This window comes from Anser brachyrhynchus (genome assembly GCF_964034855.1).
Source record: "Anser brachyrhynchus genome assembly, chromosome: 19".
NCBI classification, from domain to species: domain Eukaryota; kingdom Metazoa; phylum Chordata; class Aves; order Anseriformes; family Anatidae; genus Anser; species Anser brachyrhynchus.
In genome coordinates, this window is record NC_137712.1 from 2755793 (window position 1) to 2783246 (window position 27454).

Consider the following 27454-nt stretch of genomic DNA (forward strand, 5'->3'; position numbering starts at 1 on the left):
CCAAGTATCGGTATATCCATACAAAAGAATATGTACAAGAAACTAGTAGTACAGTTCCCATATCGATTATATAGTCATTAATCAAACACAAATCACTGATACAGTGGCTTAATGAGCTATAACTGCACATGCATGAGGACGTGGATTTTATGGCTCATGTGCTTGGTGTCTGTCACACAGAGCAGATTCACTCCTCCCGTGGTTGCGTTGGAACTCTAGAAAGGAAGACGATCCTTAAAATCAATCTGCTGTTAACCAGTGTTTGTGAGCTACCACATGCAGTAATACATACAAAAGTCATTGATAGGTCCTCAGCATCACTCAGAAACAACTGAACTTTCTAACTTCTTGCATTTTGAAAGCAGTTTTCCCTACACACAACAAGGGAGTTGTGGGAAATGGCACAGGCTAGCAGGCACACCACAGACAGCTGTTGTTTTTCTTTCTCTCTACATCATGTCATCAGAGAGAAGCATTGTACGGAGCCAGTGCCACCCTGGCATTGGTTTTTACAAAAACAGTTTCTGTGCCATCAACAACGCCTTCACTGGAATTGCAGGGAAATGGAACAATGACGGGGTTAATGACAAAAGCCAAGAGTAAATACTTCTCCTCTGTCATCGCTGTAGCTAAAGAATATTGCTGTTATCCTTTTGTTTTATGGGAACGTTATCATCTGGGATATTTTAGAAAGTCTAAAAACTATCTGCCATTTTGATTGTGCTGTCTAGCAGAACTGTGCACAGCCAAGGCAGTACCGAGCCTTTCATTAAGCCAGGAATATACCTTACAAAGTGGTATGAACACCACTGCACGGTCACACACGTTCTCTTTTCATAACAGGAATTATCTACTCGATGCTCTGCACCATGTCCACATCAAGCAGAGGTATATTTAGAGCTACAAAGGGGTGGGCTCATTAGTGCTAATCAGTGTGTGAAATTCTGCTTTTTTCAAAATGTGTTTTAATTCCAAGTGTAAAGTGTTAATTCTGTTTTTAATTAAAAATAGACATATTATAATGCATAATATGAATTGCATTTATACCATAATCATTACACAGCTAAAGCAGAAGTTCTTTAACTGTCAGTCAAATATGATCAGTGTAAAATCATTCAACTTTTACAAAATGCTGTTCAATTTACTTATTTTGAAAAATATATATATTGTAATGTTTCCATGGAAATTTTAGGTCCCAGTTGCCACAACAAACATATTCAATTGCAAATGTAACTACTGCTGGGTTGTTGACCGTATCAAAAAGTAATCTTGGCGTACTTAAACAGTTGAGATTGTTGCTTTACAGGAAGAAACCTCTTTCACTGCAGAGCCAGTGAGATGTGGGATTTTATCCCTAGTAGAATCAAGATAGCGTACTGATGTCAGGAAGAGCCTCGGGATTCGCTCCAACAGAAGGGCAGATACTTTGTGAGTGAGACAAATGATTGTCGGGTGTCAACTCTGTGTTCTGTACCTGCAAGTACTACTACATAATTGTCCTTCATCCATTTGAAACTGGTGCACAAATATCTAAAGGTATTTGCTACTAGCTTCAATCCTTGCTTTCTATTCTTGAGAAGCTCTGCATGGATCTAATCTTGATTTGTGCAAGACAATTGACTCACACATTGTTTCGCCACTTTTAATGGCCTATGAGTAAGTTGTCATATCAACCAGGAAAACCATACAACTTGCATGTCTTTGAAAGGGTGATGCTGGTATTTTGCAGACAGTTCTGCTGCCGTGACAATGTGGGGTTTTTCGTGCCAAGATGTAAGCTCCGTGCTAAATGCTGCATGGAAGTTTGAATGCAGCATCAAATGTTAAGCTAAAGGAGAAGTAAACCAGACATCACAGTTCAAATGCGATCTCCTAAATAAGTCAAAGCCAGTGCAGCTCAGCTTTGTTTTCAGGACAAAAGGGGTCACGCTGAGCTCTGGCACTGTCAGCTGGAGCCGCTGCTGTATGTGCTTGAAAGTTGGTGTTGAATGAAAGGTGGGCAAAGGGATATATTTCCATTTCATACTTCCATTCACTGCCTTCAGTGATGTACAACATTAGCAGAGGGAATCCGGCTGATTTGCATCTACTTAACACCAGAATTACTGTTGGCACAAATATTCTTGTACTATTATTAAACTTCATTTGAAGCTTTGACATTGTGTATGCGCAAGTGAAAAAAAAAAAAAAAAGATTTGGGGCTACCTATTTTCCAAGAGATGAAGGAACTAAAAAAAGATAAAGAAGGAAGTAAAAAAAAAATGACCACAAAGACATTTCTGCAGACACCACAAAGCTGAAATGGTAAGATATGAAAGAAGAACCTAGAATCTTAAAATACAAGAAAGGACTGATTAGTCATTTCAGAGCAATACAGTGTTATGTGATCAACTCTCACAGAAGTATTATATATCAGAATAGTTCCTGAAATATCCCTTGCTGCTTCTTCTTTCTGTACTTGCCTACATAAACTTGAACACAGCCAGAAAAAGAAGCTGGGGTTTAAGGGCAGAAGAAAGACAGAGAAACCACATCTAAAGAAACATACGTTACTTTTGCTGCTATTTTATTGGCTGTATTTGTGATGTGAGAGTTTAAATTCTCACCATCTGGTCATTGTTACTTCTGGATAACTTAGATTTTCCTAACTATTGCTAACTACTGCTTTCATGTTGTCCTATAAATGCCTGCTGTGTTTTTTTGTTTTATTTTTTTTCCTTTAGTTGTGGTTTATGGATCATTTTTACTTTTTTTTTAACCGTACAAAGCAGTATTTCTTGTAGGTTAAGCAAACTTGTGTTAGTAATTCCAACATCGAGAACCCATGTTATGACTTCACAGCAGCTGTTGTGACTGCAAATAAGGAACTAGTGACCAATTGTCTGACATTTCCTTAGTCTAAGTTGCTGAGCTTTTACTCTATGCACAGTATTCCAGCCCATTTTTACCACGCATACAGAACACTGGAGGCCTACTTCTGTCATTTGAAAGTCTGCATATTTTTCTACGTTGCTGTTTTCTGCATTTCTACGTTGTTGCTGCCTCTTAATGTTTCTTGGTGCTGATGAGTGGGTGAAAACTTGCAGGTTGCAACGGAAAGGCAAATGCTCACTAGTTTCATGGAGCCCTGCTGTTACTTGGCTGCATGTGCAAGCTGAGCAGTCCAGGAACTGTAGCTCTAGAGATCCAGGAAGTAATGGCACAAATTCACCACCTCACAGGGGCATTAGAAGATCTCAGTTGCAGACTTTTTTTGTTCCTTCTATTTTATCTGTGAAAATCTAATTGAACAAAGAAACTAAAAATTGTCCGAGATGCAACAATACATGTTTAAAGCATTTGTCCCACTGAAGTGGGAGCATACTTACGATTTGAACAAGCAGAAAAAAGCCTGGCTTCTATTTCCATCTTTTTGGTATATTTGTGTCCTAGGGCAAGGCCCTCAGTCACATCGTTTTTCAGTTTCTGTATTTGTAGTATGGGAATTATAATACCTTCCTTCACAGGAATGCTGTGAAGATTACATTTTGTTTTGAAAGCACTTACTCAGGATTATGTAACAATTAAACCTATTACTGGTGAAACTGTTAATCATAGCGTGAGAGGGAGATCCCGTACAGTTTATTATATCAAAGGTAGAGAATTTTGAAAATATAATAAGAAATGTTACATTTTCAGAGAGTGTCTAGAACAATAGTAGGAAAGGAACCTAATGCAGGGTTAAAATAATATATTGTTGACAGTTTTTACCAGTAGGGATATAATATTCAGAAGAGCTTTGCAGAAGAAATCACTTGTTTGGAGTATTTTAAAGCAGCCCATTGCAACGGGAACACAAAGTGTTTCTCTTAGGAACAGCTATAAAGCAGATATTACAGTTCCCTTCTGCTCTGAAAACATCATAAGTGTTCTTCATTTTTCATTATCCGTTGGTCCTCGGGCTGAGCTGTGTCACAAGGGAGAGCTAGAGTCCTGAAGAAAGGTATGGTGGCTTTTCTCCTCCCATCTCAGAAATACACATGCTAAGTAAGCCGCACCTTCAGTTATTAAAGAACATGGATGTCTGCATTTCCTGGGGGCAGCTTTAAGAATCAAGAGCTCTGTTTTGCTCCCAGTGACTCTGGGGATAGCAAAATGATGCTGAGGTTGCTGACAACTCATCTTGTTCAAGGATTGAACAGACTGCGGGGGAAGCAAAACTTCCCGGCCTGGAGGTGGCTCTGACCAAGTGGCGTGGTTAAAGCAAGCCTTGTCACTGCTTTCCTCGGTATAAAGAAAGTATCTGGAGTAAGAAATGACTGTAACTTTCTGTACAGTTCAGTTCCACGTTCTTCATGAATGTTAACATGTAATTTAATCATTATTTTAAAAGTATTTTAACAAGGATGCAATCTAAATCAAGGAAGCAGATATTATAGATCATTGTATATAATTTCTTTGAAAAGAGCAGAATCCACAAACCTATCAACCATATAAACTCTGAGTATTTACTTTTTCCTGGGGTTTGTGGTAAAAAAAAATAAATCCAAGAGCAATGCTTATGTGTCCAGAAAATTTGGATGCTGTTCTTTCTTGACAGAGACTTCAGAAAGAGACACGTAGAAATGGATTTTCAAGAGCAGGCTGTATTGACCTAGCAGAAATCCACAAAGAAGGGTGGGACGATATGCAGTATTTCATCTCTAGCAATTTGGTATTGTTACCAATTTAGTGGGTTTTAATTACTGTTGTTAGGTTCTGCCCAGATGTTCAGAATGAATAAGCTGAAGTCAGCCTTTTCTCAATAACTGTTGTTGAAAAACTGCTGCAAGCTTTCAAGCACTCACAAGAATAAAAGAATCAAAGAAGAAATACGGATGCTATTATCCAGTCTTCTGTCTTGCTTCCATCTTCTGTGCGCTTTAAACTTTATAGGAGTATTTGATAAACACAAACAAAATGATTCAAAACCAGACCCTTTAAAGCGAATCTGTATTGCCTTTTAGATCATCTGGCAAATGATGACAGTTTTATATAAAATACGTCTGGGAGTAAATCACAGAAAATTGAGTTTCAGATAAAAAAATACCATCTTGGTTAGATAACGGCTTCTAATCTTCTTTGTTGCGAATAATAACAATAATTATATTCCAAAACTGCTTTTCATTCTGTTCAGGATTGAAGTATGTTCTCCACAACCCAGCCCTCAGATTAAAGTGATTTGGAGAGTTGTTGACTTAATCCTGAAGACATGTCTGTGGCCACTGGAGGGGAGAAGTGCTCGTCCTGTTAGTCACAGAGGTGCAGTGCCCTCCTGTTTTAGGCAAGCAGTTCTGAACTGGGTGATGGTGTTGCTCAGCCCTACAGGAAAGCCAGGGGCACTCTGCGGTAACTTCATGCACATTTTATGTCTGCAGAGTGAAAGGGCCAGGACTGCTTGGAATTTTCACCGGAAAAGAAGATAGAAGGCAAGCCAGCTCCTTTGCAGGCTGTGAAGGCTGTCATCCTTCCTGGGGCATCACAGATAACACTACCTGTCATGACTTGCATCTCGTGAAAACATGAAAGCTCACATGGTTCAACTAACTACCAAGATGGAACATTAAATAAAAACTGTGGATTTCTGTGTGATATTTTAAACAGTCGTAATTTTAAAACCTGTTAAGGAAATGTTATTGTCTGTGTTAATAATATTTGGGAAAATACCAAACGCTTAAAGGAATTTTATTTTTCTTTAAAGACAGAAAAACAGGCTGTAACTGGGTCAAAATCGACAGATCATTTTCCGGTTAAAGACTCCCTCTTGTGGAAATCATTCTTACTGACCTGTTTTGACCTATTTTTCTAGTAAAAGTCACTCCATGTAAGGTACTGCAAACCTTTAAAATGGCTCTGTTGCACGGTGTTGCCTATTTAAAAGTTAAGACCCTGGTACTAACAGCTGTGAAAAAAAGTTAACTGACGGTAGTCATACAATAGTCATGCATTGCTAGCAGATTTTTTATCTTTCTACTGAGATCTTTTTTATTATCATTATTCATAGTATTTTTTTTTCTTGTACATGTAATGGAAAAAAAAAGAAACTAGTTGTTTTTCATGTATGTTTTTTACCCTGGTAAGAGCCTTCTGCCCAGATGATGCGGAACTGAGAATCCCGTGCCTCCCCAGTAGGAGCTGAGTAATGTGTCAGGGAAGGGGTGATTCATAGAAAGCAGTCACTTCAGAAAACAGGGAATTCCCTGTACGTTGCTATGTTGAGAAAATGGGATTAGTAAAGGAGATGGAAAATACCCATTCTGGAAAGATATTTCCATGGGAAAGTTGATAGCAGCGGCACGCTGCTTTATGTGAAGGTGCAATTTGAATCTTGGACACGGAGACACAGCAGAGGTTGATGTTTTCCATACTGTGAGACTGAAATCAAATCCTTATTATCCTCTAGTCATCTGTTAGGGGAGGAGATTACATTATTTAGATTCAGTGTCAAATATGTATGTGGGCAAGAAGCACTATTAGCTCTTTTCAGTCACACTTAAGCCTTAATCAACTTTCAGTTCTAAAGTAAGTAGAATCCCTCTGCTTGCTGTAATTGCATCTGGTTGCTTTTGTGCCCTGAAGCTGAGGAGGCATCCTGCTCTGCCTCAAAAACACGGCGGGTGCTGCGTGGCTGCCCGCTAGCAGCCCCTGCAGGAATTTCTCTGCGGAGCTGTAACTGCCTTTGGCAGGTTTACTAGGCCCTAAGGCTTTCCAGAAAGACAATCTTGAAGGAGTTTCAATTAAATGCTATGTAGAGAAAAGGCGAAAATCTGAAAATCAGTCTGGAATGTTATTAGTCTTCATTTGGTACGTCAGAACTCATTTAATATTAAACGTTTCTACAATTTCTGTGTTCATATGCTGAAAGTCTGTAAATTGAGCTGCGCATCTGGGTAAGTTTATGGAATTGGAGATTCATAGAATCCTTCGTAATGATACTTTCACTGCATTTCTTTATCTCCTGAGCCACGGAATTTTTTTTTTAACCCCATAAGCTGTGAGATTTGCGCAGCATCTTGTATTTTTAGGTCTTTAGCATTGCCTGCACTGAGTGCTTAACGAGCACATTTGAAAATGCAAAGCTAAAATTAACAAGCTGGTTAAAGCGTTCCAGGGGACGTTATAAAAGAAATGAGATAGGATATGGATTTTACTGGAACGGGAAACAGAACAAGTGCTTTCTTAGTTCCCGCACTATTCTGTGTTTCGGTGCCTGGGTGCTCTGTGTGCCTGCGCCTCTGCAGCCTGCAGGGCCGGCGTGTGGGAACTCAGCGACCGGACAGGAAACGGGGGTTTTGCAGCTAACGTGTGACCTAGCTCGGGGTCTTTTTCTTTACAATTCATTAACTTTTGGGCTCGTAGACGTTATCTAAAGACAGAAATTGGAAAATAACCGTGAGGATGCGCTGGCAGCCCGCGACGGCTGAGGCGGGCACATCCCCGGCCCGCAGCCTGCCGCCATTTTCTGCCTGCCGGGGGCTGCCCGGGCCCGCGTCTCTTTCCCTCACAAAAAGCACAAATTCCCCTCAGCGCCACCTCGTTCCCCGTGTGGGCCTCACACACGGCCCCAGCCCGGCGAGACGCTGCCCTACCGCCAGGCCACGCGGTGTCCCTCGTTAATTTTTACCCTCATTAACTCGCCGCACCCGGGGGGGTCCCGGCCCCTCCCCCGCTCACCTGAGGCGGTGTCGGCACGGCCTGAGGCGAGGCCCCGCCCCCCGCCCCGCCCGGCCCCGCCCCTCGGCGCGCTCCCGGCGCAGGGCGTTGGAGAGGGAGGGGGGACAGGGACGGAGGCGCAGGCGCGGGCACGGGCGCGCGGCCGCCTCGCGCCTTTCCCGCCCCGCCCCCGGCGCGCTCCGCTATTGGCTGGGCCGCGGCCTCTCGCGCCCCGCTTTGTGCAGCCCCGGCGCCCGTCGAGGGTGGGAGGGGAAACCCCGTGCGCGCCGCGCCGCCATCTTGGGCCCGGGCGGGGATGGGGGCGCAGCGGAGCCGCCGGAGCTGAGCCCGAGGCAGCGGCGGCCGCAGGCGGGGACCCGCGGGGAGCCACAGCCGCACGGAGCCGCACGGAGCCGCACGGAGCCGCGCCGAGCAGGCCCGCCCGCCGCCCCACAGCCCGAAGCCGAGCGCCTCAGCGCCCAGCGTGGGGGGGGCTCCGCGGCCAGGTACGGAGGGGCCGGGGGGGCCGCGCCGCCGCCGCCCGTGCTCGGCCCCGTGAGGAGGGCGGCGGTGAGGCCCTGCAGGCCGCGGCGGGGCGGCGGCGCCTCCTTCTCCTCCTCCCTCTCCTCACGCACCGGGGCAGGCCCTGAGCGGCCGCCTGGGCCCCGGCGGGGTGAGGCCGGCCCGGTGTGAGCAGGCCGCTGCCGGGCACCGCCTGCGGGCTTCGGCCGTGAGGGGCCTCGGCCCTGCTCCCGGGCCGTGCCGCCGCCGGGAGGTTTGGTGGAAAAACAGCGAGCGAGGGGGTGAGGTGCCGCTGCCCGCCGGGGGGCCGACAGACGTTCTCTGGGCTCCTTTTGTCAGCGCTGCCTCTGCCCAGACAAGTTACTTTGTCACCTGGTTGTCTGGTGCCTGCTTGCACCGCATCCTTGAGGGTTCTCTGACATCTCTGCACAATTCTGTCTTGAATTAAAATTGTACTGAGTTCTCCTTGCTGCAAAGCCAGGAAAAAAAGTGTTTGATTTGGTGCTTTCTCAGGCTGTGGCTGTATTGCTTTGGAGGAGGTTACATGATGTAAACTCTCTAGGCCTTTGAAGTATAGTGGCTCTTGTTTCTCAAATATAAAACTATATCTTGGTGTATAATATAGATGCTTTGTATCCTACACCACTTCAAACCCCAAGATGGAAATCTTAACTCTTACAGTTGCTGGACATTGTGATTGTGATATGGGATGTGTGCTTTGGGATCTTTCTGTCGTGGTTTGGATTGAGGGCCTCTCGTGCTGGGGCATTGCATGGCAATGGGAAGAAGATCCTAGCCCTGGGGGACTTACTAAGCCCCATGGTGTTTACTTACTATGATTTAAGGAGAAATTTAGTGGTTTTCTGTAGGGATTTAAACAAGTCATAAATCTGAGTTGAAGGAAGAACCTCCTGTTTTTATTTTATTTTTAAATAAAAAGTTATTGTAAAGGACGGTAGTTTGAAAGCAAACCTGTTATACTGGAGGTACCAGGATTCAAAATGTAAATGGAACCTTTAAAGTTACTTGCTCGCCCTTATGCATCCAGTGGAACCTAATTATGATTCTTTCTCATTTTTTGCTGTATCTTTCTGGAACAAAGGAGGTAGACCTTAATTTTGTTCTAAAACCTTATTTTATTTTTCCCCCTAAGGTGATGACTCCAAACAGTTGCATGTTGTTCTGATTTCTGAGGCTGAGAACAGAACTCTTCTGGTTTTTGTGTATACTGCCCCTAAGCTTATCTGATATCTCTGGAACTTCGTTCCTCTGCTGCCAGGACAGACACGTGGTTCAGGTTAGACTCTTATAGGAAGAGGAAACTAGGATAAATGAAAGACATACAAATGGATAAACAACCATGGCTAAGAGAATGGACACCGGAGAAAGTGCTCTTACTGATGAGGACAGGTATGCAATATTTAATTTAGCTGCAGTGCTAGGGTGTGGTTAGCAAGAAATGATGTGTGTGCATGTGAATGCAGGAAGCGTAGGAAATAAAATGGCAGAACTTGATAGGGTGTGAAACCATTTAAAGGATAACCAGTGCGGTCTGTGTGCAGCTGGACAGCTGCTGAGCAAAAAGTGAAGATGGCATGATACATTGACTTTATTTTAAATCAAGGCTGAGGCTTTTTGTATAGAAAGAATGTAAGACCTGTGAATTCTTTAGAAGTACTCACTAGACCTCAGGCTGAGGTAGCGTGTTTAACATGATGAAAGAATATAGCAAATACATTTATTCCAAAAACAGCTTGAAAGAAGGCTCTGCATAGCAGCCAGCTCGTTAGTCTGAGCCCAGAAACATGCAGGCCTTGTGCATTTTCAGAGAAAACTGGACCTGGAAGTAATACGGAAATACAAAGTGATTTTCAAAAGCAGTTCATAAGAAGCTTGCTGGACTGCTGTCGCTGAAGATGAGTTCAGCCAGATTTACTTGTGCTTGGCTTTATCAGATGCTTGCTGAAGTCCAGTCAGGGAAGCTAGAGAGGATGACTCTGGAAGAACTGAAGAATGAGTAAGAAACTGGCCAGCAGGAAGTAATCTTATGAAAGAGAAAGTGTTGGGCTGCTAACACAGCCTGCTCGTGGGACTCCCCGGGGATCAGTCTCAGAAGAAGGTGGGTTTTTTAAAGACGAGCATACAAAAACCCCAGAAGAGGAGGAGGGGATGGAAAACAACAGGGAGGCTGTGGGACCATTCTCTTAAAGAGGGCTGAGATGTTTATATGTTTAGGAAGACCTAAATCTCCGTGGTGCACAGAGGTGATAGAACCACAATGAAATGTAATGGTACCTCGGGGCTTGCTACGGACTCACGAGGAATTCACCAATTGGGTGTATTTGATAACAAAACCGTTATTATCTTCCAGTGTGGTATGTCTTCACAGGAGATCACAGTTGATGCAATTATAGACTGTATTTCCAGCAGCCCTCTAAAGGAAGGTACCAGTTAGACTGCGTTCTTTGGTGTGTTTGACAAAAGTCTTCATCAGGGGAATAGTAAAATAATGAGTTGAAACAATTCTGCCTCTCACTAGATTTCCCTCCCTCCCCTCTGCCCACTTGTATCGATCTCTTCTCAGTGTTCATTGTGAATTAATGTCAGAGTAAACGTGCAGGGAAGAGAAGGAAGATCATGCGCTGGGAAAGATCATAACTACCTGTTAGTTTTTGTGTAGAGATCTAGAATCTGTTCTAAATAATAGTGGTTGCATGCAGTTCCCCTTATGACTAATATTTTTTCCAAATGAAAGAAAAACTAACATCTTCTTTTTAAAAGTTGTTTCTGTTTTTGGATGTGATGGTACAGTGGCATCCTCTTTTATAGAGGGAAACTGAACTTGCCCTCTGAGTTTCTCTTCTGTCACATATCCCTGAGGAATGACCAAAAGAACACCTGGATGGCCAGATGATATTAAAAAAATAAATAAAATGCTTCAGACTAACTGAACAGTGGTCGTCGGGCTGCAGGGCGGTATGTTTTGAAGGGGAACCTGTAATATTCAGGCTGTCCTGAGTTGGAAGCTGACACCTCTGCAGACAGCTGTCGCTTCTGTGTGGGCTGACTAGCTAATGGATTCGGCACATGCAGCGTCTAATAAAACCTGTGATTACAGGTTCTCGTCTCTTCTAATAACACACTGTTTCTTGCTCAGCATAAAGCTATGAAAATTCTCCATGCAAATGATATCCAGCGAAGACTTGAAATGGGCTGTGGCCTTGAGCTAAGCTCTGAGGAACTGCATGGGTCTCATGGAGGCTGCTGTGGCTGTAATTATCAGCAGCTGGGTGCATCTGATGAGTTTGGCGGTAATGCACCTAGAACTACCCCGTTTCAGTCTGTACGGGTGGGTGCTCGTACTTGGAATAAGGTGTTAGTGAGGTGGCAAAATGCTGGTGTAGTGCTTGGTTAGAGGAGGAAATACAGGTGTTACTAGTATCTTAGTAAGGTCACCTTCCCTTTTTTAAAAAAAGGAAAAGATATGCAGAAAATGGATTGTGGTGACACTGTTTGTTTTTAATCTAACTGCAATGCAGAAATTAATTGTAGAGGTTTTGAAGCTAGCAAAACTGTGTGTAGAGTGAAGCATGATCCTCTGGCTAGTTGCTGTTCAGAAATAATGCTCTGAACTCTGGGGAAGTTTTACCTCTGAAAAGGAGCCAGGACTTAGAACTGAGTTGGCAGACTTTCTTGGAAGAAAGAAGGCAAGCAGACCAACCCTCCAGACCCAACCTCTGCTTTCTGGTACAAGTAAGCCTACGGTTGGTTAACTTTGCTATCGCATTGTGTAACAGCAGCAGCAGCTGCAGGTAAGTTGTGCGCCAGTCCTGTGGCTCTTCCTACCAGCACGGCCGCTCCCTGCTCCCACCCCTCAGAGGACAGCTCTGAACCCCTGTATTGGGAACATAGAGACTGTAAGCGTCTGGAGCAGGGGGCTCTGAAGTGGGAGTGGAGCACCAATTCCTACAGAATATATATATGTATATATTATATATATATATAGCTAAAGCTATCAACAATATTAACCCTTAGCATTAATACGTGGCTGATGCGCTGTGGTTACTGAATTCTGTTGTGCGCTAGTCTCCTCTGGACTTCCTTCCCCATCTGTGGGAAATGCTGAGCTTGTGAGCTTTAAGGCTGAATTTTTCCTGTGTCTTCTGTGTTCTGTCACACATCAGCCCCTTCATCAGAGAACATTTCAGGTCCACCTTTATTTTTAGATCTTGAATATCTTACAGCAGGGGTTGTCATGTGTATCCACCTAGTGAAGTAATGGGATGATGTAAAATCGTGAAAAGCTTGAAATGTGTTACTACTAGCAAGGTTCTGTCCCGTTAAGGAGATTAAAATGCTGTTAGCTGCAAGGTGGAATAGTTTAATCCCAGATGATTTACTTAATGTCTATAACTCTCGCTTAATATTTTCATTTCTGCTGCATGATTCATCTTTAAACGGGGGAAAAAAGGGATGTCGATTTTATTCCATGATTTCAGTGTAGTTTGGATTCCTGCTTATCCTCCTTGGAATTTGAATGTTAAAAGCCTTTTTAAAGAGGCCATCTGTTCTTCAGGAAAGATTCCTGACCTTAGTATTAATTTGGAGCATTTCAGCATCTTTTCTGCAGCATGACCCTTGGAATGGATTTCATACCAAAGCATTGCTTTATTGCTCAGTTTAACTCCAGAAACTGTTTAAACTTAGTATCCATCTCTGTAAGCTTTCAATACATCTGTCATACACAGTAACTTCTCCCTGAACTATCTGGGTCTTGAGAGAAGCTCTAGGCTCATGGCTTCGGTGCATTTCTCAGTATTGCTGCTAATAATCTATTTCTTTAAGCTGTGGAAAGAGCACGTTAGCTCTGGCTGCACCCAGTGGGGTCTGTGGTGCATGTCCCCTCCGCAAGGAGCCTAATGTCACCCTCAGAACGAGGGTGAAGTTGTCACAGTGAATGTGGCTTGAAGTCTGCTAAGAAGTGGGTGGGAAGGGGTAACTGACTTTGTTGCCAAGCACAGAATTTGGTTTTCTAGCTTTCACTTTGAAGTGGGAACTGATTTTGATGCATATGTTGCAAAGCAGTGACAATTTCTTTTATACTGAAATAGATTAGTTATAGAATTCGTTAAAGACTGTTACAAAAACTGACATACCTCAGCAAGCAAAGAGTCCAGTAAACAGAACCGCATACTTGTCAGTAAGGATTCTAGTTAGAGACTCGTTTCAGATTGTGGTATAGCCTGCACAGGGGTCCTGGTTTGTCCACTCTTTTTAAAAAAAAAAAAAAAAGTCTTCCCCACCTTGCAGCAGTGCTTTTTGAAAGCTTTTGTAGTGAGACGTGCCCTTCACTTGTTACATACTGCATTATTGTGAAGTCAGGTGTTCAAAACCACTAACCTTGGAGTATTTTGGAGTACTTAGCGTTCCTTAGCCAGCTGGGATTGTGAGGGAAGAGGGGATAACAGGAGTTTCTGCAGGACAAGTTTAATCACTGCATGAGCAGCTCCCTACCTTGAAGTTCACAGCACTGCATTGCTGAACCCCTGTAAGGTAGCAGGTACTACCGTACGTACACTGCCCGGAGGTACTGCTCAGAACAATACCGCCCTTCCAACGGGGTGCGTGTTAGTGCTGCAGAGCTCTTCAGCTTTCTTCCTGTGCTGTGGCCGGAGCACCTGCTTTCTTTGAGGAACAGCATGCTTTGTGCTGTCCTGAAGGGCTTGCATGTATCAGTTGGTCTGTTTAAGCTTTTGTGTACTTCATGGACATACCTCCTAGTCTTCCTGTTCAGCTGTCTGCCTAAAAAATGGATCAAGACATGAACTCAGCCCTCCCAGCTTTACTTAGAAAGCAGGCGGCAAGTTAAAAGTACCTGCAAGAACAAGTGCATTGGATCAGAAGGTGCTTGCAGTCTGAAGGCTGCTGCTGCTGGGACATCTTGGAGAAGAGGAAGAACACGTGGAGATAGATTTGGAAATCTTGAAGTACAGGGTGTTTGAGCAGTGTCACAATAACTTGGATTCTGACCAGCAGGTACTTGTCGGTATTTGCCGGTGTTGGAAATTGCCAGTGCCTGTCTTGAAGCTGATACTGCAGCTCTGGATCTTTCACTTCCAGGAGACAAGGCACTGCAGTTGCTGGCTTGCTCCACAGCGGACAAAGGCAGTGCGTTGTCAGTCCTGGGTGTGAATCCTTACTCAGGAGAGCGGTAAAAGCGCTCTGAGCAGTTGCTGCTCAGATTGAGACCCGGGGGTGGCGGCTGTGTGGGCCGGCTGTGTGCGGCTTCCCCTCGCTGCCGTGGAGTAACTTCCTCTGAAACTCTCTCGATGGAAACGACCGCTCTTGGAACCAGCGCGGCGCTTCCTCTGGGATTGTTTTCGCCAACGTGGGCAAGAATTAAGCTCCAAAACAGTCCTGTGTTTACTATCACGGATTAGGCTTGGTTTAATGGCATGTGTGTACGTTTAGGACTGAGTGTCAATGCTTTGGTTATCGCTTGGGAGAGAAGGCCTTGAATTCCCGGATCTTGAGCAAAGCACGGAGGAAAGGTGCAGATCGTGCAAACCCCTCTTACCTACCTGCTGCAGCCGTCCCTCCTCCAAGGTCTAGATAGGAGTGTTTGCTCTAAACCTCAGCCGTGCGACGCAGCGGCTGTTGGCTGTGTGCTGTGAATGAGATTTCTTGTCAGTCACCTTTCTTGTGGCTGCAGGTCAGCGCTGGGGGTTAATCGCGGCTGAGGAGACACCAGTTTGCTTTTGAAAAAGGTACAGGCTTGTAAGCTTCCCTGTGTTTTCAGTTCTTTGCAATACTGCTTCAATTTGTCATGTGGATGACACACGGCTGAATAGAAACCTTGCTAGGCTGAAGCCATGTTCTGTATTACAAGTACTGCTGTGCCGCTGGCTGGCTGCCACGCAGGAACAGGGAAGGAAGTGGTGAATTCCTAGCAGAAATCTTCATTTGCTTCACTGATCACACCAATAACTCTTAACTTAAAACCTGGGACAAAAGCAGGCGTTTCACTGCAAAATGACAAAGGTGAATCTGGGCAGTACAGACTCGTGGTTCTGCTAGCTGATGTTAGTTGGCGAGTCAGTTTACGTAGCTGGAGCCAGTTCCAGTTCCTTCTACACAGGAAAATTCTGGAATATTGGAAGTTCTTAACCCAAATCTAACTTCAGTGCTATCACATCCACTGTGGAACATAGACTAGTGAGTAAATCTTACAGCACTGGTGAGCTATGCTATTAAAAAAAAAAAAAGCTGCTAAGCCTTGCTGTAATGTAGTGCTGCTGTGCTAACCAAGCCGCAGATGTGTTGACTAACTTCCTGAACATCTGACTTGTGGCTTGTGCTGCTTTTTGGACCTGGGCATGTAGAAGTCCAGGCTCCAGTTAAGGCTGCTGCAGCATTCTTGTGCTGTCTTAAGTGATTCTTAACTGTTGGAGGCAAACTGCACTGTTTGCTTCTACTGCAAGTCTCAAAAGTGTGGTAATAGTTCCAAATAGCTGGTTTTGTTAATCCTCTTCAGGTTTTTCTTTTGGAGTTGGACTTTATTTTCAGCTCCCATCAGCTGTTTGGTCGGTGAGTGCTGGTCTGCTCAGTGACTGTGTGCAAATCAAGAAGCTCCTGGAGCTTTTCAACAGCTTGGAGTCTTTCCTGATAAAGCTGAATGAGTACTAAGAGCGGGTTTCTGTTCGGAGTTCTTGCTGATAGAGGGTCAGAGCAAATGATACGGGAGTCTGGCAGGAATGGCTCTGGCACTGATTCAGTGATTGGGGAAGTACAACAACACTTGAATGTGAAAGGAAAGATAGTTGGGGGAGAGAGAGGAAGGGTGTTTTTCTTTGCTTGTATAAGCTAAATCGGGTGAATTGGGCTGAGTTCAGTGAATAAGTAGCAGTTCTGATATGTTTTTGTTTTTTTTTCTTTTAGTGCCACAATGGCAACTGCACCTTACAACTATTCCTACATCTTTAAGTACATCATTATTGGTAAGTATGAAGTGGACACATACCTATTGGTGCTTGTTTCTGTGATCCTGCCTACAAACCCTGTGCCTGACTTGTTGACTTCTGTCGCACGTTACCTGCTGTAGCATTAATTCTTCTGGTCCAACTCGTCCAACCTCAGTCCCTCACAAATTGCCACACTTGCCCTGAAACTTCAGCCACTGACAGGATAAAGGCAAATGCTTTTGTGTGCTGGTACAGCTGGTGCCAAGCGGGCTGGGGCAAGTACCAAAGAATACTCTGCAGAGTTCACTTTGTTGCTGAGATCCTCAGCAAATCGCTGCTCTTCTTGGCATACTTCAGTGTTCTTGAACATCTTCCCTGCTAGGGCTGTGGCACTTAGCCCCTTGCACAGCACTGGGGGGTGGGGGGGAAAGGGTTCTAAAAGTGTTCTAAGGGTTGTGTGTGTTGTCCCTGAATCAGGCTTATATTTAGGAAAATCTCTAAATGCACTGGAAATGGGAAGAGCTTTTGTGATGGCTTCTCGGATGTGCGGGTACAGGTTTGCTGTAGCACTGTTACTGCCTTTCCACCATTAGCCTCAAAGGTCTTAAATTTTATTGGAGACAACCCAAGTGCTAACTAAAATCCCTTGCTTTAGGCTTATAAGCCTCTGTTAGGCTATAGTTTTGTGTTGGAAAGGTTGCTTTTAGCTGCAGCTTCCTTGGCTGTTCAGAGCCAGCAACTTGATTGCGTTTATTACTCTGCTGGAAGAACTGGTATTGCTGTTAATTGTTTAATTCTTAATGATCTTGCGTACGTGGCAGTGATCTGCAATCTTGTAAGGTGTGTGAGTCGGGGTGCCGTGGCAGCATCAGCCAGTGGAAAAGTGGTACTAAAGATCTTGCTGTTTCTCACTGTGGGTGTTGTGTAAGGGGATCAGTGGAAGTGAGGCAATTTCTTGGTGTGTTCTGGTCGGCTGTCAGCATTTTCGATGTGCTTACCGGCAGCTGGAGGTGACAGGAGGAGGGCAGGCACTTGAAATGTGTGTTGCGCTTCCACTTCTTGCAGGTCAGCTTGCGACCTACTGAAGCAGATGTGAAGTCAGTAATGCAGGCGGCCTTTGTGTGTTTCTGTTCCGCCCTTGCTTTCAACCCTCCACCTGTAACCAAAATTACAATGCGGAATCTGATAACTCTTAAGGGCTGTAGCCAGGCAGAGAATGCTGCGTACCAGACCTGAGGGAGGACTGGCTGCCTGTATCTGTACTCTTGTTGTGTGAAATGAACAAAACGGACTTGTTGCGACAAAGATGTGGTGTCAGCCTTAACTGTTCTTTCTGTGACAGGGGACATGGGTGTAGGAAAGTCCTGTTTGCTTCATCAATTCACAGAAAAGAAATGTGAGTATAAATTCACAATATTTATTCAAACTGGTATCCTTCGTCCCTCCTTCCTGCCTTTCTGCTTCTGTCATGCATGAGCTTGATGCATTGTCTTTCTGAACCTGGGTTTGTTTCTAACCATGTGATTGTATGCTACTTGCTCAGATTTTGTTTGTTTCTGACCTCTGCAAGTATGGAAACAAAATGCTGATGTAGTAATAGCGAGAGTGATGCTTCATGCTTAACTGAGTGGTGGGAAGACCACGTCCATTTTTATAGCTCTTCCAGGGAACTGCGATACGAACCAAAGTGAGATTTATTGTCTGAAATGTGCATGCATTTAATATTGGTATAGCTCAAACACGGAGTTGTCGTTTTTAAAGATGAAGGAATTAAAGGGGGGGCAGTTCATTTTTCTTTGTTTGCAGGCTTAAGTAGCATTGTCGTCCTCTGTAGTTGCTGTGACTCATGAGACTGGGACTGCCCTGCGTGATGGTGATTAAGGCTTACTGCGTTCCGTCTCCACTGTAATGTTTCCTCATGTATGCTATCACAGCAAATTAACAATTATCTTCAATTCTTCTTACCAGTGTGCATTGCATCTGAGTTTGCAGTAGCTCTTGAACTCTTACGACTTTCCCTGTAGCTCATGCTCAGTGGATAAATCTGTAGTTATCTGTTAATCAAAATCCCAGATAACCCAGTTGTTTAAATGCTGCTTTGCATATGGTTAAATTCATGAACAGGTGGTTCCATGTTTTTTTAATTCTTGAAAAATATCAGCATTGAGTAGAACTTGTACAGCCAAACTAACGTGTCAAACACCTGTACTGCAGGACTCACTCTAGACAGCTTGAATATGTTTGTCCTTTCTCAACTTTCTTGATCTCTCTTAAAGAATTGAGAATTAATTTTCTTAAAAAATGAAATTCTAATTAGAAGCCGCTTTTTTGGTTTTGATTGGCCATATGATAGCTACTTGTGAAACTGGCTTTTTCCTGTGGACGGTCATACTGTTACTCCATCTGAAACAACCTGGATGTTTGTTTCTCAAATGTTAGAGGCTTCTAAGTGTATCTTGATAATTCTTTAATCCAGTAGGAAAAGACAGCTTTAAAATAGCTAAACGTTTCTGCAAGGATAGGACTGAGAATCAACTGACTTGATATCTTCTGATGCATACAGCTAAATGGTATCAGCAGTAAGATTCATTAGAGAAGACTTTAACTTCTAAAAACTAAGAACAATTCCAGAAATCATTTTATTCCTGGTTAAGTGATACAGGTTAGTTACTGTAGCTGTAAAAAGTCTCCTAGAGACTGGAAGTCTAGTCAGCATAACAAAAGCGATGGCAGTGAGATCTCTGTAGCAAGGAGACCTTATGCTAGAAGGATCTGATCTTCCCTCTTACTTTTCGTGACAGTTATGGCGGACTGCCCCCACACAATTGGTGTTGAATTTGGCACAAGAATAATTGAAGTTAGTGGCCAAAAAATTAAACTACAGATCTGGGATACAGCAGGACAAGAGCGATTCAGGGCTGTCACACGAAGCTACTACAGAGGAGCAGCAGGAGCTCTCATGGTCTATGACATTACCAGGTAAGATGCTGCTGACGCTTGTATTGTAGCTCTGTGTGCTTGAGAAGCTATTTGGGTACTGCAGCCTTCTACTTACCGTCTTGTCTGTCCTCTTGACTTCATTTAAAGGACGCTGTGTTGGGATGTCATGTGTGAAGCTTACTACATTTCTTATGTGAATAACTTTTAAGCATTTAAAAATCTGCAAATGAAATGTAGGGAACTAACTGAACTGCTTTTCTTGGAAAACTTCACTGCTGACAAGTCCTAAGGATCTTGCAATTTCAGGTCTTGGCTGCCTGTGTTGAAGTTGGCTAAAGAACTGGCTTTCCCCTTGGAATTACCCCTCATTGTATGGATTTCTGTCTTCCTGGTGATGTAGGGAAGCAGAGGATTCCTGCTGCTTGCCTGGCAGGAATGTTCTTAGAGTAGGCATAGGACAGAATATTACTGCTACTGCAGTGGGCTGTGTAAACATGCTCAGCGTTCTCTCAGTACATAAGAACTGGAGGACGAGCCTGCGAAGAGGCCCTGAAGTCAGACTTCAATAAAAGGAGACCATGTGGAAGCTATCCCGTTCTTCTTTCACAAATGAAAATTAAAGATACTACTTAAAAGAATAATTAGATGTGCAACATGAAGTACTTCTGCCTTCATGTCTCTCTTCATGTCTCCCATCTTCCTTTGAGGCTGTTCTTGATATTCTTCAAGCACCTCCTGTTTTTAGACATAGGCGTATCACCTGTTTGCTTAAATCTCGAGTAAAAACCAAATTACCGTATGTACTGTTTGTTACCAAAGCTCTGTACTACTGCACAGGGCTCTGAAAGAGTATCTGTCAGGAAATTCTTTAGTGTTTTATACAACGCAGTGTGAGCGTTGTCCTTGTGAAGCCAGCAGTAGTACTGCTACATACTGGAAGTGGGAATTGGTCTGTCTTGCTGTCTTCTGTTTGTGTTGCAAGAGTTGCTGCGTGGCTTGTTGAAATCTTGGTGCAAGTCCAAACAAGGTGCTGCTGTTTCTTCTTTCTTGAGGTGGGGAGAGGATTAGGTATGACGTGTTAGAGTGGGTAATGGATGCTAACTGTACTGTTGGCTCTTAAGTATTCTAAAAACTCTGTAGCTAAAACCTGTGCTCACTCCATTCTTTGCAGAAGAAGTACGTATAATCACTTAAGCAGCTGGCTGACAGATGCAAGGAATCTCACCAATCCAAATACTGTAAGTTGGACTCTACTTAGCTTGAAATCAAGGTTGATTATCTCAAAGCGAGAGTTAGAAGGCTTATGCCAAAGCATCTGGAGTGGTCACAGTGTTCTTTAAAAGAAGCTGCCTATGTTTCTCAGCTACTTAGTTCCCAGTTACCCTTATGTCCCCACCCTGCAGTACACTGGTAACTCTTCCCTTACTGCAATTGGTGCAAAAATGTAGGCTTCTCTGTAGGAAAACAATGGTTTCTTCCAAAAATCTTGCTCTGCTTTACTTGCTTTTTGGGCTGTTTTCAGCAGTTGGAGACCAAAATTATGGTCACTTCTGAGCAATCCTTAACTGCTGTTACTATTTCGCATTGCCTTGTTGGTGGTAATGAAGTGAATTTGAACTCATCTTAGACTGGAATGTAAATTAAATCTCAAAAAAAGCTGTCCAGGTCTCTGGAGGGGTGGTGAGGGAAGAAGGTTCTTCTGTGTCTGTTTGACTAAACAATGAAGTTGTCCTTCAGTCTTTGTGAATGACTCTAAAATACTTTATAACCAAGCTCCTGAGAAGACTCTTACTGTGGTGAAAGAACTGCTAAAGATTCTGGCTAGATTAGCAGGTGACTAAAAAAATGCAAGAAGTGTGGTTCAGAGTACAACTTTCCATGAGTAAAGAATAGGAGTACTGCTTTTTTTTATGACCACCTCATGAGAACAGACTAAAGAATTTGAAAGTGGCAGCAGGGTGCTACTCCTGACTGCACAGAGGGGGCACTGCTAGAACAGTGTCCTCCTGAAGACGCATGGGTATTGTAGCAGCACTTTTCTGAACGCTTCATTTTTCTTTTTTTCATCTTGTAATAAAGGGGTTACTGGATGATAAGCCTTTTCTCAGACTAATTTTCTCTCTTCTGAACTAGGTGATAATCCTCATAGGAAATAAAGCAGATCTGGAAGCACAGAGAGATGTTACGTATGAAGAAGCCAAACAATTTGCTGAAGAAAATGGTGTGTCTTTTTTCTCTTGAGGTGTTACATTTCCTACAAGATAGCGATGTTAAAGTGAATCCTTGCCCTTGATAGATGCAAGCTTGCTCTTCCAAAGTAACGTAGTTATATGTACAAACTTCTACTGTGCCTCAGATAGCCTGGCTTAGTTCTAATTGTGCTTGGTTTTAGAAATCAGCTTGTGTATTGATGCCTTAACTTAGCACTAAATGGTATTTTATGGCTAAAGTAGTCTCTTGCATGCAATCTGAAGGTCATAGAACATGACTGGAGGTTGTTTGAAGTGTATTATGCGCTGACAGTTAAACTTCTGTTTCTAAACAGGTTTATTGTTCCTTGAAGCAAGTGCAAAAACGTAAGTTACTTCTGCCTAGAGTTAATGTATCAGATGTGATCAGTTATAACCTCTATATTCCTCTTAAATATAGCCATGAGGTTCAGGTGTTGTAAGGTTTTACAAGTGGAAACAGTTTTAAATTCTTAGCCTAAGGTAAGGGTAGCCTGACAGAACACAAAGGATAACATCTCCAGACGTGCTAATAAATATGGTTCTGAGTGGCACCTGTTTTAATGGAATCTCTTAAACAAAAAGGTTTTGACTAACAGTCACTCCGCTGTCTTGTAGCCTCTTTGGAACTTGTGTACGTGTGGCTCAATGCCTTAGCTTATTTTTGATATTCCGTGTTTTGGGATGGAGTGGTATTCAAGGCTACTCCAAGCAGATTTAAAGGCTAGGGAGTGAATTACCGTATCAGAAATTGTCCTGCAAATGAACTATTAAACTTCACACGTGTGCTTTAAGTACCGTAAGCTTTTCTTTCTTGAGAGAAGAGGACCAGGGTAGCAACAGCTTTTACTTGGTGACCTGTCAAATCCCAGTAAGGGTGTCTAGCCAGCTGCCTCCAGCCTGCTTTGCTGTGCTCAAGTGTAACCTAAATAACTCCCGCTGCTCTCTTCGTAGTGGAGAGAATGTTGAAGATGCATTCCTGGAGGCTGCCAAGAAAATCTACCAGAATATCCAAGATGGAAGCCTGGATCTGAATGCTGCAGAATCGGGTGTACAGCACAAACCATCGGCTCCGCAGGGGGGGCGACTAACCAGTGAACCCCAGCCCCAGAGAGAAGGCTGTGGCTGCTAGTGACCTCTGTTTCATGGCTTCATTTCTGACCTTTCACCTGTCTGTTGGGAGCAGTGCTTTTGATTGCTTCCATGTCTTCTGTACATCTTATTGGGTTTAATTAAAACTGAAACAAGTTTAACACAATACTAAACTGCTAAACAACTTTAGATGTAATCAGGTTATCAAAGGCAAGTAGAGTAATAAAACCTCTCCTGCATGGTAAATCTAGAAGTTTTTTTTCCTTGATTGTCCTTGTGATAGTGTCACAGATACGTAATTTAAACTGAGCACTGATGCTGGACTCATGATTTTACACTTTCGCAGGGCTTTGTCTTGTACGGTTTAATTTTATGGTTCTTCAGCCTTTCTTCCCCACCTCTAACTGTGTAGAGCTGTCCATAGTAAAGGATAAGTTTTTTGCTGTGAAATGACTTCTGATGGTAGAAAGGGGCTCCGTAACGATGTGCTTGTTGAAAGAATTCCCTGTGGTGTGCATGTTGGGGGCAGGGGTGGGCTGGCACAGGAGTGTACAACGTGCACAGGGAAACAAACCATTCATTCTTGTGCTCATAGCTTTACATCATTTTTTGCCACTTTTATCCTTTACATTTGTTAACAGAACGTAAATATGTATAAAATTTGAAGGAACTGAGCTAACAGTTAAATACATCCTGTGTATATGATTTTAATGAAGAAAATGATTACTGGCATTAGAACAGTATATAAGAAAGTATCAGTTTGTACAGTATGACCTATATGTGGCCACATGCCCCCTTAGTACAGATATAGGTGTAACTGCAGTTCACTAACATAGGCTTAACTCCTCGGTGTTGACAGTGGACATTGTGCTGGGGGAACTCTAATCCCGATGCAGAAATTAACACTAGTGGAATCTGTCATTCATCTTTGCACTGTGGTATATCTATGCCATTTTATTAATCCTGTTCTGTGCAATCAGCAGTGTGCTAACCTGCTTTCTTCTGTAAGCATTTTGCATTATTGGGCTTCATTACCTGCCTTGCATTGTATACAAAGGCTGGTTCTCTTGCACACCTTATGCTTTTATACCTTTAACTTTTTCAATGGTCAGATACTGAACTGGACAGTCAAAACAATGTGCTCTCTAGGGATTTTTAGCTACCGTTGTATTTTAACAGTACCATGTGAGGGTTCCTTTTAAGACTTGGGTTTCTTCAGAAAGAGAGTACATCCTTAACAGGGTGACACAACCCGTAATACTTCTCTAAAGGGGAGATGTCAAGTGGTGACCGTGCACATGTGGATTTTGTAGAACTGCATGTGGGGTTTACTCTGTTGTCAGAATTAAATGTGTTGCTCTCTATGCAGTACTGTATTTCACATGCAGCTTCACTTGGAAAACATCAAATATGACTTCAAAATGGAAGGGGGTAAGTGTTTTAACTGATCAAATGTCCAACCTTTAGTCTTACTGCCGTGTTTAAAATACAAAGTAGTCTTAAAAATCTCTCTCTAGACACTAAAACTATACAATGTTCAGACTTGTAAGTCAACAGTGGTACCAGAGTATTGTACAGTCAATGTTAAATAAAAAGCCAAAACTGGAATGTGCAAACAATAGGATTTGGGTAACTTGTGCACTGTCCCTTTGTTTTGTCTGGTAGTCTTTTTTTTTCTTAAACTAATATTCTTAAATAGATGGCTATGTTCAAATCTACAGCTAAAGTGTCCTGCTTAAACCAAGGTTGCACCACAAAGGGTTTGCCCAGGGACCATGACCTGCTGCTGATGTGAAGTTCGGAAGTGAATGTTCTAATGACTACAGCTTGTTGAGGTGCAATACCTGTATTCCCAGAATAAGTTACAGTAGGTCTTATTGTTTCTGTCACAGAAAGGATTTGTTTGGACTGCTGTACTTCTCATTTGATGTAACAATGCTATTAATCTAAATATTTGTAAATAAAGTACCTGTATCTAGATAAACCAGAGTGGCTTGTGTTACTTGCTCTGGCACTCTCTACTTCTGTGCTAATGCTCCTTGGAGCTGTTCAATAGGACAGGAGCCCTACAGCAGGCCCTCCACCACTGCAGCTGGCTTGCCTAAGCTGCTAACAGGCAGTTCTGCTCACCTGCAGTCAGGTCTCTGTTTTTTGAGAAGTATCTTACTAAATTGTTGGAAGAGGGAAGTTATGCAAGGTGCCCTTGTACTGATGGCAATTGTGCTTTAATTGCTTTGTGTTAACTTTTAGGAGACCTTCAGGGTAAGAACTTTACAGGCTTTTTTTTTTTGCCAGTGTCTTCTACTCCTGGAGAACTAACAGGCCAGTGCTGAGTGTGTCAGTGTACGCTCCTAGTGAAATGTGACACTTGCTGCATAAAAAATGTTACATATCAGTAATGTAGATGAGAGGGCAAGTCTGAGAACAACTTCAAAGCCTGTCTCAAATAAAAGGAGGGCGGGAGCTTTGGGAAGCCCTTTGTACAACTTTTTCCTTAGGCTGTGTGAGTGGGACAGGCCTGCTTTGCACAGAGGTGCATGTGGCCTGCTCATGTAGAAGGTCTCCTGTATCATAGTGCCTTATTGCTGCTGCTGCACTAAGGCTTTGATCTCTTCATTTACAAAATTTTTTTTAGTTAAAATCATATTGCTTGCAAGTTTGTGCAGAATTAAAAACCATATGACTGTGCTTCAGAAAAGCAATGCATGCCACTGTTCAGAGAAGTGTAACAATAGTCACAAAAGGCAGCCAGTAACATACTACTTAAATATCGGTGTTTGACAAGGCTTGCGGTCTGCATCTAGGAGAGAGGGGCTCAGGGCTTGCTTCTGCCATCCTCATCCAAGACTGCAGAACTAATGATGTTGCAGCATACATATTAACAAAAAATATTTAGGTGAAAAAGGAGAAAAGGCAAGCACTAGACACTGAAATTTAAGAAAGTACTCAAAAATAGCTTTATTTGCAATATTCATGCATTTGACAACATGTAAATGACAGCTGTCCTTGTTAAAAATTTTCTTTGAAGTGTAAACTGACATACCTACACTTAAATAAATGTTTTGGATACCCTTAAACCCATCTTTAAAGTTTTTTTAAAACACATATATACATAAAGCTCCCTTAGTCATACAAAAACTTCACAGTACAGAGCTGTTATTGCTGGGAAATGCCTTTCCTACCAAGGCTTGCAAAATAGTGAGGTAGAAGTCTTCAGAAGCAGTAGACAGTGGTACAGTCCCAAGGAGCACAGCTGTAGATCTAGAAAACGAGTGACAGGAGTGGGTTTGCACATCAGTAGGAGGTGGTGGTGTGTGACCAGTTCTGGCTGTTGCGTAGTACTGGCTTGTACAGCACAGGACCCATTTACAGTTGCATGGATGCTTTGCATGTCCTGAGACTTAACTCCTGCTGCATGGCAGGGGCCTAGAAGTAGCTGTAGGTGTGCTTAAAGCTTTTCTGCTCTCTGAGCACTGATGTAGGGCAGTTCTTGAATTATTTTTTATTTGAATCATTAGAGAGGAATCATTAGAAGCAGGAGAGGAGTGCTTTCATGTGGCTGAAGACAACATGGTCTGGGAACAGTACTGTGCCTCCCCCTTCCTTGATCACCTCATAAGCCCCAAAATTCAAGACACTTACAAACAAGTTCTAAGTGCAAACTAAGCTGAAGCAATCCCTCTTACCTCTGGACTTTACTGAGAAATTTCTCATGAGCAGGAATGCCATGTGTGAGACACCACTGGAACGCCTGCTGGCCTGCCAGGGACGTGTGGAAGTCTTGTCAGAGCACCCTAGAGGAAGCAGTAGAAGTCTGAGCAATAAATTAGTCTTCAAGTAGTAAGGAGATTTTTTTTTAAAGAAAAAAATGGATTAAAAAACAAAAGGTAAGGAAGCAAGTAAGTATAAAAGTGATCTTTGAAGCAGGTAGGAGGTAGGCTTTCTCTAACAAGTTACTGGTGAAGCAACCAAGCGTAGTGTGGTAGCCCCACCTACAGAAAACCCCTGCAGTGCCTCCAGATGGTAAACCCATAGGTGTAACAGACTACCAGAGAGAGAAACATTTCAAAACAATCAGAATTCTTGTATGCACTAGAGCATTACCTGTGTTTTTGTTAAACTCAGAGCATCATGAAGAGATGCTAGACTTGATGAGCTTTGGGCTAGAAACAGGGAGTCTGAAGAAGTGCTGCTGACCAGGTCATCCAGGGCATCAACCTGTCGCTTCAGGCTGTGAAGGGTGCCTTCCGTTTGTTGTTTTCCTCTGATCAATACTTCTACTTGCTTGGACATGCACTGCCGGAGCTGAGCCTAAATAAATCATTAGTCCTATTTATACGCAGTTAGTATAATTTTGAAGACTATATTTAAGTAGTCTGATGACCTAAAGTCAAACCATTAGGGATATAATGTTAAGAGTCTCATGAATCACAAGCAGCTGGCAATGGCTTTGCAAATAAAGAGGTAAACTATTTAAAAATAAGTTTAAGTCAGAAATAAGCTGTATTCATCTGGCATTTATCATTAGCTGCTTGAAGGGGCAACTAAATGAAATTGGCCATTGTATCTGCCTAAAATGGTCACAGGTGTCCCTGAACTGTAGATTTTCATGTTGCTAACATACCACAGTATATTGTAAGTGATGGAAACATTTTGGAATACTCAAAAATCCAACTACAATTAACTAATTTAACATTATTCATCTTGATATAACAGTTGCTAGGCCTTCTTTTACTATTCCCACCTAAAAAAAGACACCCAAAGGTATTTTGCAGTTCATCATTATGGACAGAGTAGATAAGGACGAGCTGGAGAAGGATCTCCCCCACTCTGTCGTTTAGATTACTTTTGGAAGGGACCTAACGGACGTATTAGTGCGATGGGGAAGAGATGCGCCACCTTCAACCGATCTTCATGATGCTGCAGTTTCTCTCGGAGAGCCTCTCCACGCCATTGTTCATCCTTTTGGAAACAAAAGCACATTCAGCAACTGAGCACTACAGCTAGAGGTACCGATACGGACACGCTCAGCTGTAACAT

At 43.1% G+C, this 27454-nt stretch overlaps 2 protein-coding genes and 1 long non-coding RNA gene across 5 annotated transcripts in view; 1 reads left to right on the forward strand and 2 right to left on the reverse strand.

Annotated features, from left to right (window-relative positions):
* Window positions 1–7319: 7319 nt before the first annotated feature.
* Window positions 7320–7831, reverse strand: LOC308180417. The gene is made up of 2 exons (XR_013940943.1): window positions 7693–7831; window positions 7320–7384 (listed from the first exon to the last, which is right to left on the reverse strand). It is a non-coding gene; the product is annotated as an uncharacterized lncRNA (long non-coding RNA).
* Window positions 7832–7910: 79 nt separating this feature from the next.
* Window positions 7911–24398, forward strand: RAB14 (RAB14, member RAS oncogene family). Of its 2 annotated transcripts, XM_080562055.1 has the most exons (9): window positions 7966–8177; window positions 9347–9603; window positions 16132–16190; window positions 17497–17550; window positions 18956–19133; window positions 20266–20332; window positions 21228–21315; window positions 21640–21670; window positions 22277–24398. In XM_080562055.1, the coding sequence occupies exons 2-9, from the start codon at window positions 9554–9556 to the stop codon at window positions 22452–22454; spliced, it is 705 nt and encodes a 234-aa protein (XP_080418181.1). In that variant the 5' UTR covers window positions 7966–8177; window positions 9347–9553; the 3' UTR covers window positions 22455–24398. The 2 variants fall into 2 exon arrangements, with proteins under 2 accessions (XP_080418182.1, XP_080418181.1); XM_080562056.1 differs by lacking the exon at window positions 9347–9603 and having other exon boundaries at window positions 7911–8177.
* A 949-nt stretch (window positions 24399–25347) lies between these two features.
* Window positions 25348–27454, reverse strand: part of CNTRL (centriolin) — a 40275-nt gene continuing 38168 nt past the window's right edge. For both annotated transcript variants that reach the window (XM_080562009.1, XM_080562010.1), the window contains 4 exons: window positions 27314–27376; window positions 26519–26725; window positions 26101–26208; window positions 25348–25675 (listed from right to left, as the gene is read on the reverse strand). In XM_080562009.1, the coding sequence (XP_080418135.1) occupies window positions 26125–26208; window positions 26519–26725; window positions 27314–27376 (354 nt within the window). In that variant the 3' untranslated portion in view covers window positions 25348–25675; window positions 26101–26124. The remainder of the gene's footprint in view (window positions 25676–26100; window positions 26209–26518; window positions 26726–27313; window positions 27377–27454) is intronic.